The following is a 15543-nucleotide window of genomic DNA, read 5'->3' as shown; positions in this document are numbered from 1 at the left end:
GACAGGGTTTCACCATGTTGGCCAGGATGGTCTTGATCTCCTGACCTCATGATTGGCTTGCCTCGGCCTCCCAAACTGCTGGGATTACAGGCGTGAGCCACCACGCCTGGCAGAAACCAGCAGTTTTAACCTGCCCACGTACCATTACCATGCAAAGAACCTAAGCATAGTCACCCATCACTTACTTCCCCAAGGACACCCGTGAGTGATCACCCTCAGGGTGATCGTGGGATTGGCCTCACAGCTAAGAAGAGCTTTATATTGGCTGGGCATGATAGCTCACATCTATAATTACAGCACTCTGCGAGAGCAAGGAGGAAGAATGGCTTGAGCCCAGGTGTTCAAGACCAGCCTGGGCAGCATAGTAAGACCCCCATCTCTAAAAATAAAATACAAATAAACAGAAGAACTTTATTTCCACTCTAGTTGGGCTGGGCCTGACCTAGGACTTCAGAACTACCTGGCTGCCTTCAGATTTCTGATACTGCAGTGAAAGAGGATTACAAGGTGTGTCACTGGCTCCTGCTGCCCCAGTTCGTGGTTCTGGGAGGCTCAACTGTCCTTTCCTTGGAGCTATGATGCAGAGGCAAGCTGTAGGGGCTCCAAAGTGTTAGAGCTCTTTCTTCACCCCCCTCACTCATCTCAAAATCTTTAAAAAGCCAAAAAAAAAAAAAAAAAAGAAGAAAAGGGGAAGTGACAATCCTCCATACCCCTGCCTCCCAGAATGAGTCCCTTCCTGCACACCACCCCCGTGCCACCCCAGGCACAGCTGGAGCAGGGTCAGCCCCAGTGAGATGCTCACTGTTCCCAGGACGCCTTTCCCTTCTCTCTTTTCACTCACACTGCCTGACTTCTCTGTAAGGGGCCAGGTATCAGTGATGGGCACAGCCAGTGTGGTCTCCCAGCAGAAGCCAAGACTTCTTGTTACATAGATAAAACAAGTGCATGGTCAGACACCCAAAAGAGTGGCTATTACTGAAAACCCTTACTATGAATGTGTGTACAAAATACAAGCATATAGAGATGTACTTATCTGTATGCTTGATATCCCTTGATATCCTCAGCACCAAGGCAGACAAACCCCCGTGGAGCTCACAGTGTAGTGGGTACCAGCTCCTTGGCCACTAGAGCAGTGATTCTCAGTTGAGGGTGGGAGGATTCTCTCCCCCAGCCCCAGGAGACATTTTTGATGATCTGTATGGGAGTGCATCGGCATCTAGTATTATAGTTAGAGGCCAAAGATGTTGTTAGAGGACAGTCCCCCACCCCCAATAGAAAAAAATATCCAGCCCAAAATGCCGTAGTGCCGAGATTGAGAAATCCTGTGCTGCAGCCGTACAAGCCAGCTATGCCAGACCATCTATAAGGTCACTTGAGAGTATTATGTAAGACCCAAAACTCTAGCACCGTCCCAAACTAGGGTTCACATTTCTTTGGACCACTCCCATATGCTCTAAGGACATCCCTGGGAAGCCAACAAGTAAGAAGAGTGCTGAGCATGTGTGTGTCTTTGTTACCCTAAATAGGGAGCAGATGCTGGTAGAGTTGATGAATTTCAGGAACCTTTCTGTCCTGTTTAATGTTGGGGGGTATGGATTTGGGGTACTTCTCTTTAGCACCTGTAAGTTGTTACTGTAGTTCAATTTTTAAAAAGAAAAATGTTCAAGTTGTTGCTTCTAGAAAAACTAGTGTGATGTTAGGCTTCAAGTACAAGCTCTGGGCACCTTCAGCATCCCTCTAGGAGAATGCTGACATGCACGGACCCATTCCGTTTGTGGGTTGCCAGCCCCGTGCGAGACAGAGGAGAGAGAGAACCCATCCAAGCAAAGAAAAGGCTGCAGGTGGGAGATGAGGAAGACGGTTTTAGGAAAAGCCTCTTGAACTCATGGTGTCATGAAAGGTGTGGGATTTGAAGTCAGGAGACCTAGGCTCTGGCTCCAGCTCTCTTATATGAAGTTGGGAAAGCCGTTTAGCCTTTGTTTATGTCCATTAGCTTCTTTTTTTTTTTTTTTTTTTTTTTTTTTTTTGACAGGGTCTCACTCTGTCACGCAGGCTGGAGTATAGTGACACAATCTCAGCTCACTGCAACCTCTGCCTCCTGGGTTCAAGCAATTCTCCTGCCTCAGCCTCCCGAGTAGCTGGGACTACAGGCGTGCACCACCATGACAAGCTAATTTTTGTATTTTTAGTAGCGATGGGGTTTCACCATGTTGACCAGGCTGGTCTTGAACTCCTGACCTCAAAAGATCTGCACCCCCACCCCACCTTGGCCTCCCAAAGTGCTGGGATTACAGGCATGAGCCACTGCGCCTAGCCTGCTCCTTTTAAGATTTGGGATAGTCACACCTACTTGTAATCACAGGTTGTGTGAAGATTACACTGTTTTGTGTGTGAAAATGCTTTGACAACTGCAAATGTAGCACAAATGTTATTCACAGTGGAAATGCGTTTTCACTAATGATACCAATATTTGCCCAGTGCTTTTCACTTGCAAGGGCATTGAAATCACAGTTAATTTGTGTATGGTGTGTGGGCTCTGGATAGGGCAAGGGATGGTGGTGGTGGGAAGGGAGAAGGAAGATAGGGTCAGCAGAGGACACGGACAGAGGTGAGACCCCATTTGAGGGCTGAGGGGTGGGGCCACAGAAGTCCCAAAGTGAAAAGACTGTCCTTATTCATAGGGCTTCATTCCCACTTCCCACCAGACCTCCCACGCCAGGCCTGTGTGGCCCATCCCATGTGTGAGGCTGGCCTGTGGCACATGTGACCATAAGTTGTTATTCCTGCCCATGGATGCCTTTTTGAAAGTCCAGTCCCTGCCATCTTGGTCAAGACTTACGGTGGATGAAGAGCAAAGGGGCCTTCAGCGGCTCCTCCCATCCACCCTCCTGCTCCTGTACACAGCAGAGCCAGCTTGTGATTGGTTTTTCCTGATTACATGACCAGAGCAAGGGATGATTCAAAGACTTCTTTTTTTTCTTTTTTTGAAACAGAGTCTCACTCTGTCTTCCAGGCTGGAGTTCACTGGCATAATCTCAGCTCACTGCAACCTTCGCCTCCCAGGTTCAAGCGATTCTCCTGCCTCAGCCCCCCGAGTAGCTGGGACTATAGGCCTGTGCCACCATACTCAGCTGTTTTTTGTATTTTTTGGTAGAGACGGAGTGTCACCACGTTGGCCAGGCTGATCTTAAACTCCTGACCTCAAGTGATCCACCTGCCTCGGCCTCCCAAAGTGCTGGGATTGCATGTGTGAGCCGCTGCATCCAGCCAAAGACTTCTAGGAAACTCTTCCTGGAGGCACCACTTTCCATTAGAGCTTTAATTCTCAAAGGAGTCAAGAATTGTGCAAAGAGGCTGCTTGCGGGTCTGCTGCCCAGAAGCAGCCTGTCAATGTTGACACTAAGACAACGTGTGCGCTTTTGCTCCTGGCAAAGACTAATGGTTTGCTTATGGAAATAATAGGTGTCATTTATCAAATGTTTCCCATGTGCAAGGCACTGTGTTCACTATGTGATACTGTCCTTAGTCCTTCAAACAACCTGTATGGTGAGTGATAATAGCCTTGCCTTACAGATGCTACAACTGGGACTCAGAGTTGTTAATCACTCGTCCAGGGTCACACTGCCTACACTGGCAGAGTAAGAGCCTACGAATGCAGGGCTCCAGAGCCCAGGAGGGCCCTGCCCAGTGCCCCTGACTGCTGCTCCACTCAACTCACTTTCCAGGCTCTTGGCAAGGACTGTGTCATGCTAGAGAAGAGAGAGGAGAGAGAGAGAGAGAGAGAGAGAGAGTGCGTGTGTGTGTGTTGGGGAGGTGCTGTTTGGTTTGGGTTCTTTGCAGTGATGTGGGAAAGAAGGGGATACTGGGTAATCTTTTCAAGGCTGAGAGACGTTATAATGAAGTAAAGTTCAGCATCCTTTACTTCATTATAAAGTAATGTCATCCAATTGGGATAGATGTTACCCATGACTCCATGACAGGCAGACGGCTTTTATTCATTCATTCCCAGATACTTCTGGACGGCTGTTTCATAGGGAGCATTGTGTGTGGATGCTGTAAGCGATGGAAATGAATGGGGCAGGTTGGCCATCTGGGAGCCTCTTCTTCCTTGATCAGCCCTGCCTATCACATGACTAGAGCCTCACCAATAGGTTCTTAGAATATGTTGATTGGTTGTGCTGGAATGGATCGGTTCTCTCCGCCACTTAAAGTTCAGCTTAGTTGTCATCCGTGTCCCCCGAAAAATGACAGAGGGCATGGTGAGGGTGGTGGTGGTTGTAAATGTACGCTTGTCCCTGTTACGATCGTTGGGAAACTGACCCAGTACAGGGTGTGTGGCATGAAAATACAGGCCTCCCCGATGGCCAGCGTCGGCACCCTAACAGCAGCACTCAGCAAACTTTGGGTGCTTGTGAGGCTTCATCTCACCAGCAGCTTTTTCTTTTCTGCTCCCTGTGCAGTATCTGCAGATGAAATGGCCCCTCCTCGATGTCCCCTCCAGTGCCACAGTCAAGGACACGAGGTCACCATCTCCAGCACACTTGGTAAGTCTGTTTCGCCATAAGGCACCAAAAGGTCACTATCCCTGGCCTCTTCCGAAGCCACTGCCTTCCGCCCTCGTGCTGAAGCAGATGGGGTCTAACATTGTGTCCTCAGATGTGTGAGTACAGTACAGTGAGGAAGAGCTGCGTGCTTGGGGCTAACAGTTGGGTTGTGACCTATACCTCAGCACACACACCACACTGCCTGGAATGTTGTGTGATTGCAAGAGCCGTCCCCCACCCTCGTGGCCTTGGCTGCCCAGCCCGGTTCATCACGGAAGACTGTCTCCAATCTTTCCCAGCTGCCATCTGAACCCCCTGCCCACTTCAAGTGGGCAAGGGTGGCCTCTCTCTCCTGTTGAGGCTCACCCAGTATTGTCTCTTCTTCTCCCTCATAGCTGCAAGGCAATAGTTGAAGAGTCCTTCTGTACAGTATGTTATAGGAAAGAATTTTTTTTTTTTTTTTTGAGACGGAGTTTTGCTCTTGTTACCCAGGCTGGAGTGCAATGGCACGATCTCGGCTCACCGCAACCTCCGCCTCCTGGGTTCAGGCAATTCTCCTGCCTCAGCCTCCTGAGTAGCTGGGATTACAGGCACGTGCCACCATGCCCAGCTAATGTTTTGTATTTTTAGTAGAGACGGGGTTTCACCATGTTGACCAGGTTGGTCTCGATCTCTCGACCTCGTGATCCACCCGCCTCGGCCTCCCAAAGTGCTGGGATTACAGGCTTGAGCCACAGCGCCCAGCCAGGAAAGAATTTAATAGGACATGTATAAACAAATGCCCCACAGGGCAGCCAAGTCTATTCTTCCAGGCCCTGTAGCAATACCAGCCAGAAAGGAGGGTCTGAGCAGTCCTGGGAGACGGAGCAGTAGATCCAAGCAGGTCCTCTGGCCTCCTCAGGACACGCAGAGGACTGAACCCAAAGCCGATGAGAGACGCTCCTGGAACAGAACCGGGTATTCCACTTCCCTGGACTTTTCTTGGGTTAACACTTGCCTGAAGACACACTCACCCCACAAGCTCACTGGTGCTCGCCTACTGTTCAGTGAGCCTCAGAATCCTGGGATGCAGTTAGAAGGACCCCCCCCTGCATGACCTATGCATTTCACAGACGAGCAGACCTAGGACTTCGCCGTTACTACCTCGTACTATAGCCATTGGGCTTCTGTGATGTTTATTAAAGTTTAATTATCGAACATTTTAAAGACGTATAAAAGTAGAGAGAATTATATAATGAATCCCCATGTTCCCTTCATCCAGAATTTCCCTCTCGTTACTTCGGGTTTTAAAGCGAATCCCAGACGTTATTTTACCATGTAGGACATTTTAAGAGATACTGATAATTCTTGTTCATTAAAAGCTTAGAGTCGGCCAAGAGAGGTGGCTCACACCTATAATCCCAGCACTTCGGGAGGCCAAGGCGGGCAAATCACAAGCTCAGGAGTTTGAGACCAGCCTGACCAACATGCTGAAACCCCATCTGTACTAAAAATACAAAAATTAGCTGGGCATGGTGGCACACTCCTGTAATCTCAGCTACTTGGGAGGCTGAGACAGGAGAACCCAGGAGATGGAGGTTGCAGTGAGATCACACCAGTGCACTCTAGCCTGGGCAACTGAGCGAGACTCTGTCTCAAAAAGAAAAAAAAAAAAAAAAAGCTTAGAGTCTAGCAGAAGAGAAAGAAGATATGTGCAGAAAGATAAATAAATAAGGGAACTGGTTTCCAGTAATCAGGAGACTCGCTCCTGTGGAGCCCTTGGGAATTTACAGTGGGATGCTGTGTGCAGCTCTCAGGTGATTATCACAGCCATCACCAGGGAAGGTGAGGATGACAGTGGAAGGAACTGTGAGTGGCGGGACCAGCCATCCAGGAAAGGCAGCAGATTCTGCAGCCAGTCACCAAGGCACAAGCCACCCATTGAACAAGCACCCCGCAACTCAAGCATAAGCCAGGGTGGTGGCTCCGGCCCTAAGTCCCGCTTGGGATGGACAAGCACGAGGCGCAGGTGCCCTCTAGTGGTGCCAGTCAGCCCTGGTGGAGGATGTCTGGACCACATCCACCCACTCCAGACCTGGTTTTCACCCCTCACTTCCCTCAGCACAGCCATCTCTGTTTCAGATCTGTGCCTTCCCTATCTGTCCTGTGCTGTCCCCCAGCTCACTCCTGCAGACCTGAGATGGCTGGGTCCTCTGTCTTAGTGTCTCTCTGCATATTGTCACATTTCCATCTACTTTTCAAGAACGTTTATTTCCCTTTAAAAACTAACACATGAGGCTGGGCACAGTGGCTCACACCTGTAATCCCAGCACTTTGGAAGGCGGAGGTGGGCAGATCACCTGAGGTCAGGAGTTCAAGACCTGCTGGGTCAACATGGGGAAACCCCATCTCTACTAAAAAATACAAAAAATTAGCTGGGCGTTGTGGCACACGCCTATAATCCCAGCTACTTGGGAGGCTGAGACAGGAGAACCCGGGAAGTGGAGGTTGTAGTGAGCCGAGATTGCGCCATTGCACTCCAGCCTGGGCAACACAGACAGACTCTGTCTCAAAAAAAAAAAAAAAAAAAAAAAAAAAAAATGACCTAACACATGGGGACTGGGTACAGTGGTTCATGCCTTTAATCTCAACACTTTGGGAGGTCAAAGAGAGAGGAAATTGCTTGAGGCCAGGAGTTTGAGACCAGTCTATGCAACATGGTCAGATCTCTACAAAAAATTTTAAAAATTAGCCAGATAGTCCCATCTACTCAGGAGGTTGAGGTGGGAGGACCACTTGAGCCCGGGAGTTTGAAGCTGCAGTGAGCCATGATTGTGCCACTGCATTCCGGCCTGAGTGACAGAGTGAGACCCTGCCATGAACAACAACAACAAAAAACCCCTAACATATGTACTCTGAGTTTCCCATTCTTCCTTTTACACAGAGCAATCCTTCTCTGAAAAAGAAAAAAAAACCCTGTGTTCAGCCTTCCTGTTCCTGGAAGCACCGTCCTGATTCTCTTTTAATGTTTCCCGCCTGACTTCCCACACCTGTCACCTCCTCTCTTCTGCCACTCCTCTGCAGCCCGGCTCTGAGCTCCAGTTGCATCTAATAACTAACTCTACTCCTTTTCCTGCTTTTTTTGCGACACAGCTGATGCCCAGGCCCTGACTACTCTCTGCTTCCTGTAAATCTTCATTTCATTGACTATAAGATACTGTACTAATACACATGAACACTTTTTTGTCCTTTCTAAGCTTCCATTTTCTTTCTAGACTTTTCTTCAAATAAATCAGATCTTCATCGTCACTTATTACTCTCAATGCTTGTGACAAAAAAATATATAAAATCCTATCAAGAGAGTTGTAGGACTCTCAAGAAAGTTCTACACCCATAGTTCCAGCTGCCAAACAGACATCTAACCACTGCAGATGTGCCCTCTGCAAATAATAACTCAGCACTGTGGTGGAGCAGGAGCTCCTTATTTTGTCTAAGCACAGAGAAGCATGAACTGTTACCACACAAGGCATTATAGATAGCAACATGGATAATTTTCTAGTACATTTTATATTATCATAGTCCGTATTCTAATATAGCAAATCAGAAACAGGCCTCAAAAAATAAGGAGCATTTATGAGAGAAAATCCTAACATTAACTGGGAATTCAGCAGATGGGGAGAAGTCCTTCATTCTCAATTTCTGAGGCAGAGCGTCACATTCCAGCGAGAGGTGTGTATGTGCCGGTGCAAAACCTGCGATAGCCAGGGAGGAGGGCCTGTGAGTGGGAGGCTGTATAATACACTTGGTTAAAATCCCAGATCCACCTCTTTCTATTTACGCAGCTCCAAGCAAATTACCTCATCTCTCTTTGCCTTGGTTTCCTCATCTATTAAATGGGGATTAGAAGACGACTGACTTCATAGAGTCGTTGTGCGAAAATGAGCCCATGTATTGTAATGAGTCTAGAATTGTGCCTACCACAAAGTAAGTCCTCAATAACTACTAGCCTACGACTCCCAGCGTCACCACCACCACCACTGCTACCGCTACCTCTACTATTATTAAATGAGAGGGAAAGAACAATGAAAATACTGTTTAATTAGCAAAACTAAGAGGTAATGAGGGCCTGAATTAGGTGCCAGAACAAATGGGCAGATTGCAGAGGTAACAGAGATAATGAGCCTATAGAATTTAGCATCTAATCCCCCAAGGATATGATTTAATTGGTCTGGGGTGCGGCTGGTATCTTAGTTTTTAAGCTCCCCAGGAGGTTCTAAGGGGCAGCTAGAGTGGAGGATCGTTGTTGTAATTGCAAATCACAAACCAGAGGCAGAGTGGAAGGGGGACCCAGAGACATCCCAGTTTGCGAGGTGCGGCTCTCTCCAGGCTGGATGTGTGAGCAGGTCTTGAAGGTTTTTCGGAGGGAGTCACTGAGGTTTGGACACTGGCTTTTTTGTTAAAATACTTGAGATTATGAAATGTATTTTAAGAGTCAGGAGTAAAATATTTAAGATGAGGTTTGCCCTGGGAGTAGAGCAAGTGAAAGAAACAGCCTGCATACTTGAAGAGATTTAGTGAGTCATGTAGAAGCTGTCTATCAAGGAAGTATGTCTAAGCAAGTCACAACTGGGCCAGGGTGCCGGATGAAGTTATATTAATAATTTGGACTTTATACCCTCAAAACAAGCTCTAAAGACTAACAATAATGTTGTATAAGCAACTATTTTTAAGACCCAATCACTGTAATCTCATCACTTGCAGATTATTATCGAGACCCCTCACCATGACCCACATGCCAGGTCCCTGTCTTCCCCTCTACACTCCCCCAGGAGCAATGTGTCCAGCCATGCAAAACAAATATATGTCCCTCTAGAATATAACCAACACGAAGACAAGGAATCGCATCTGAGCGCCTGTTGTAATGCTCCAGAGCATCTGTTGAATGAATGGAGGCATGAATGGTCTGGCAAAAGGTTAATACCCCTTCTCTACCCCCATTTACCCAGATCCAATTCCTTTTTTCTTTCAAAACTGTGTTTTAATTTTAAAAAATCTTTTTTTGAAACCGTGAAAGTAATGCATGCACTGTGTAGAACTCTTGGGAAAATGCCAGAAAACACAGAAAAAGATCTATAATCCCACAGCCCACAAACATTTTGTTAAATAGTATTTCGGTCTGCGGGTGGGTGGGTGGCTGTGTGTGTGTGTGTGTGTACTTATAACTTGCTTTCTATTTGATTACTAAAATGCTTCCTGTCCAGGTAGATGCCTAATAAATTCTACTGAGTTACAGGCAAATGGGGCCACAGGCCAGGAGACAAATAATCCAAGTCGTTTGGAAATAGTTGCAGTTCTCCAAAAACTTTAGAGTGACTTAATCCAGCTATTTGGAAAGTCAGATTTCCAGGGTTTTGTTTTTTTTTTAATGCAAATTTTAGCTGTTAGGCTGAGCATCCAAAATCGGAAAAGGGTCCTAGGGAGTAAGGAGTCTAGGGATAGAGGAAGGTGTGGAGAAAAATCTAGATGAGGTTAGAGCAAAGGCAGAAATATCTACCAGCTTTGAAACTTTGCCACCTCTCTCTTCGTGGTTGCCTTTTAATGTTTCAAAAATAGACAGACATAGATGGTTTCCAGCTGTTTGTTTGTTTTGAGACAGTCTCACTTTTGCCCAGGCTGGAGTGTAGCGGCGCAAACTCGGCTCACTGCAACCTCCACCTCCCGGGTTCAAGAGATTCTCCTGCCTCAGCCTCCCAAGTAGCTGGGATTACAGGTGTGAGCCACCACATCCAGCTAATTTTTTTGTATTTTTAGTAGAGATGGGGTTTCACCACGTTGGCCAGGCTGGTCTCGCACTCCTGGCCTCAAGTGATCTGCCCACCTCAGCCTCCCAAAGTGCTGGGATTACAGGTGTGAGCCACCACACCTGGCCTGGTTTTTAAGCTAAAGTTAACATCCTGTGCATATATTTGTATACATGTGCACTTTTCCCTCCATTAAAAAAAAAGAAAAAAAAAAGTAGAGATAGTATCTCACTCTGCTGCTCAGGCTGGCCTTGTACTCCTGACCTCAAGCGATCCTCATACCTCAGTCTCCAAATATGCTAGGATTACAGGCATGAGCTATCATGCCCAGCCTCCCCATTTTAAGATATAATTTACATATAGTGAAATTCACACAAGTATATAATTCTGTGAGTTTTGACAAACTTCTACAGTCATGTATGAGTTCACCACAGTCAAGATATAGAACAGCTTAGCTGGGTATGAAAAATAAAAATAAAAAAGATATAGAACAGTTCTGTGTTAGGGTTCTCCAGGGAAACAGAACCAAGGTGATGTATGTGTGTCGAGTGAGTGAGTGAGTGAGTATGTGTAGAGGGAGAAAGATTTAAGAGGGTAAGCTGGCAGGCTGGAGACTGGCAGGAAAGAGTTACAGTCTAAGTCTAAAGAAGTCTGTTGGCAGAGTTCCATTCAGTTTTAAGGCTCAAGAATAATCCTCTTTGGCACCATTCATTCTCTGTCCTTCCAGCCCACCAGGATGGGACTTGTGCCCCGGAGGCCCTGGGCAGCAGCCTCACCTTCTGAATCCCTCTTGGGGTCATTTTTCCCTCTTCTTGAAGGTTAACAAATGTTTACAGCCACATCGCTATAGCCCATTCTGTAGAAGTCTGACAGCCTTCTTTCCCTTTGTTCTGTCTTTGCTTCAATCCAAGAGGGCAGTATTTCTGCTGAGGTGGTTGATTGAACCCGTGAGTCACAGCCCCAATCTCCTTATTATCTGATTGTCCAGCCACACCATTGGTGTTCTCAAGAACACACCTTCTAATTTTTTGCTATGAGGCTAGGCTGAAAATTTTCTAAATTTTCAAGTTCTGGTTCCTTTTTGCTTAACAATTCTTTAATTTACTTCTCACATTTTACTATAAGCAGTAAGGAGAAATCAAGCCACACCTTCAGTACTTTGTTTAGAAATCACTTATGCTAAATATCTAAATTCATCACTCACAAGTTCTACCTTTCACAAAACACCGCAACACAATTTAATCATGTTCCTTCCCACTTTGTAACAAGAATCGCATTTCACTAGTTCCAGTAACATGTTTCCCATTTCCATCTGAAGCCTCACCAGAAGCACCTTTAACATCCATAGTTTTGGGGTTTTGTTTTGGTGTGCACGTGTTTGTTTTGGTTTTGGTTTTGTGGGGTTTTTTGGGTTTTGTTTTTGAGACGGAGTTTCACTCTTGTCACCCAGGCTAGAGTGCAGTGGTGCAATCTCAGCTGACTGCAACCTCCACCTTCTTGGTTCAAGTGATTCTCCTGCCTCAGCCTCCTGGGTTTTTGTTTTTTGTGTTTTATTTAGACAGGGTCTCGCCGGGCGCGGTGGCTCAAGCCTGTAATCCCAGCACTTTGGGAGGCCGAGGCGGGTGGATCACGAGGTTGAGAGATCGAGACCATCCTGGTCAACATGGTGAAACCCCGTCTCTACTAAAAATACAAAAAAAATTAGCTGGGCATGGTGGCTCGTGCCTGTAATCCCAGCTACTCGGGAGGCTGAGGCAGGAGAATTGCCTGAACCCAGGAGGCGGAGGTTGCGGTGAGCCAAGATCGCGTCATTGCACTCCAGCCTGGGTAACAAGAGCGAAACTCCGCCTCAAAATAAATAAATAAATAAATAAATAAATAAAATAGACAGGGTCTCACTCTGTCACCCAGGCTGGAGTGCAGTGGCGTGATCGTAGCTAACTGCAGCCTCAACCTCGAGCATTCCTCCCTTCTCAGCCTCCCAAGTAGCTAGGGCTACAGGTGTGCATCACTACATCCAGCTATTTTTAATATTTTTGTGGAGATGGGGTTCCCCTATATTGCCCAAGCTGGTCTTGACCTCCCAGGCTCAAGTAATCCTCCTGCCTCAGCCTCCCAAATTGCTGATTACTGGTGTTTGCCACTGCGCCTGCCTATATATATTTTTGAGGGAGAATGGGAACATTGAAATGGTAACTGCATTTGGGAAGTGGGGAGAAGCGTAAGACTAGTGGAGTGTTTAAGAAAACTTAATTTTCTGTGATGTTTTATTTAAGAAAAAAAGAACAAAATTAAAAAGCTATAAAAACAGTCCTACATGGCAGGTTTTAGATGTGGTATCATTCTTTTATGCTTTACTGTATTTCTCAAAAAGTATTTTTGGAGACTTCGTGTCTTAAGTCAGCTAGTTCTCTTTTTTTTAAGACTTTGTCTTGCTCTGTCACCCAGGCTGGAGTGTAGTGGCACAATCTCAGCTCACTGCAACCTCCATCTCCTAGGCTCAAGTGAGCCTCCCACATCAGCCTCCCGAGTACCTGGAACCATAGGCATGCACTACCATGCCCAGCTACTTTTTTATATTTCTCATAGAGACGGGGTTTCACCATGTTTACCAGGCTGGTCTCAAACTCCCGGGCTCAATCAGTCTGGCCACTTGGACTCCCAAAGTGCTAAGAATACAGGCATGAGCCACCACACCCAGCCCACGTCAACTATTTCTTTGATAATGCTGTGTAACAAATATTTCAGTGGCTTACATTAGCAAACATTTCTTTTTCCACTCATAGCCCTGTGGGTCACCTGGAGTGGCTCTTTTAGCTTGTGAAGGGGGGCGGTTCAGGTCTTCTACACATGGCTCTTATCCCAGGACCAATGGCTGTCCAGGGCATGTGCCAGACGCAAAAGAAAGGAGGAATATTGAAAGCTTCCTCTCACTTCATTTCATGTCTGCTAATATTCCCTTGGTCAGAGCAACTCATAGGGTGATATGGTGCTGTGTCCCCACCCAAATCTCTTATCAAATTGTGATCTCCAATGTTGGAGGTAGGGCCTGGTGGGAGGTGACTGAACCACGGGCATGGTCCTTCATGAATGGTTTAGCACCATCTCATTGTTGTGATGGTGAGCGAGTTTTTGCAAGATCTGGTCATTTAAAAGTGTGCAGCACCTCCCCCCTCTTTCGCTGGTTCCTCCTCCCCCATGTAAGATGTACCTGCTGAACTTCATCTTCTACCATGATTAAAAGTTTCCTGAGTCCTCCCCAGGAGCCAAGCAGATGCCAGCATCATGCTTCCTTTACAGCCTGCATAACTGTGAGCCAATTAAGCGCGCCCCCCACCCCACACTTTTTTAAAAGAAATTATCCAGTCTCAGAAATTCCTTCATAGCAATGCAAGAACAGACTAATGCATAGGGGCAAGTCTAATACTGTTGGTGCAAGGGAAGGAAAGCGAATTATAAATAAATAATAAAAGCAAACACATGGCTATATCCTGACCTACTGATCTTGTTTATCATTTGAGATCCTGTGTAGAACATACTCTACACAGAGAAAAATTATTATTGCAAGTGTTAACAGTCTCATGTTCAATTACTTTCTTCAGCACAATCAAAATCAGAATTTCTCTTGGTTGGCATCTTCTCAGTATTAGAAGGACCCTACCAAGACTGTTTAGACACCGGCAGCATTGTCCTTATCATCCTGTTGGTGGGTCTCTTGAGCAGGCATCGGAGTCATCTGGGCTTGTTAAAACAGATTACTGAATAGATTCCATCAGAAACTCCCCTAGAGTTTCTGATGGAATTTAGATGTGGCCTGAGCACTGGGAATTTTTAAAGCTCTCTGGATGATTTCAACTTTGCAGTGCTTTTGAGAACCACTTCTAGAACCGTGGTTTTCAAACCTCAGCAGGCATCAGAGTCATCTGGAGGACTTAGTAAAACACAAATCACTGGACTCCACTCCAGAGTTTGATTCAGTGGGTTGCTGTAGGTCAAGCCTGAGAAGTTGCATTCTGACAGGTTCCCAGGTGATGCTTATGCTGCTGGTCTGGAGACTGAGCTTTGAGAACCACTGGCACAGGGACATTGTCTGCACTGGTAAACACCCAGTTTTAGCATTGCAAATTGGGTCACTCTCAGAAGCAAACTGTAGAGCTTCGTGTCAGATTATTGATTGCTGAGCCAGTGCTGGATGCCATCCTAAAGAGCATCAGTCGCTTTGCCCCAGCTTTGAGCTGAGAAACCTGATACTGCTTAACATGCCAATTCTCAAGAATATTTGTTGGAATTTCCCTTTTAAAACTGTACACATGGCCAGGCACAGTGGCTCACAACTGTAATCCCAGCACTTTGGATGCCGAGGTGGGAGGATCACATGAGCTTAGTTAGGAGTTTAAGACCAGCCTGGGCAACATAGTGAGACCTCATCTTTACTAAAAATAAAAATAAAAATAATTAGCTGGCCGTGGTGGCGCATACCTGCAATCCCAGCTACCTGGGAGGCTGAAGTAGGAGGATCACTTGAGCCCAGGAGGTTGAGGCTGCAGTGAGCCATGATCGTGCCACTGCACTCCAGGCTGGGTGACCAAGTGAGACCCTGTCTGAAAAAAAGAAGTTTAATAAAATTGTACATAGTTTCTCCATCTTCTTACCAGTATACCTGTGTAGATGCAGAAAACTCCAAAACCCATAGCGTATCTTGTTGGTGCTCTGTACTACCCTCAATATTGATTGTAATTCTTAATACACAGTTTTAGCTTTTTATTTGGGTATTATTTTAACTCCCAGAAAAGTTTCCAGAATAATACAAGAAACTCCCATATAACCTTTATTCAAATTCACACATTCTTTTCCTCTGGGCTTTATGCTTTTCTCTCGCTGTCTATCTATCGATCTATCTATCTATCTTTTTTTCCTTCTCTGAAAAGTTTGAGAGTAACTTGGAAACATTGTGATCCTTTAACACTAACTATTTTAGTTATATTACCTAAGAACAAAGGCATTGTCTTAAGTAATCACAGTACATTCACTTTTTTTTCTTTTCTTTGATATGGAGCCTTGTTCTGTCGCCCAAGCTGTAGTGCAGCGACGCAGTCTTGGCTCACTGTAGCCTCCGCCTCCTGGGTGCAAGTGATTCTCCTGCGTCAGCCTCCTGAGTTATCTGGGATTACAGCCTCCCACCATCACGCCCGGCTAATTTTTGTATTTTTAGGAGAGAC

General features: G+C 46.2%; 1 protein-coding gene across 2 annotated transcripts in view; it reads left to right on the top strand.

The window, feature by feature from the left end:
• The window catches only part of TCF7L1 (transcription factor 7 like 1), a 181602-nt gene that overhangs the window by 146187 nt on the left and 19872 nt on the right, over window positions 1-15543 (top strand). The window contains exon 4 of one of the 2 annotated variants that reach the window (XM_039477072.2): window positions 4461-4544. The exons of the other annotated variant lie outside the window; for it this stretch is intronic. Coding sequence (XP_039333006.1) covers window positions 4461-4544 — 84 coding nt within the window. The remainder of the gene's footprint in view (window positions 1-4460; window positions 4545-15543) is intronic. 2 annotated transcript variants of the gene reach the window in all.

The sequence above is a fragment of the Saimiri boliviensis genome, chromosome 1 (assembly GCF_048565385.1).
Source record: "Saimiri boliviensis isolate mSaiBol1 chromosome 1, mSaiBol1.pri, whole genome shotgun sequence".
Lineage (NCBI taxonomy): Eukaryota > Metazoa > Chordata > Mammalia > Primates > Cebidae > Saimiri > Saimiri boliviensis.
Note: the sequence above shows the minus strand (reverse complement) of the source record. Positions and strands in the feature narration are given on the sequence as shown.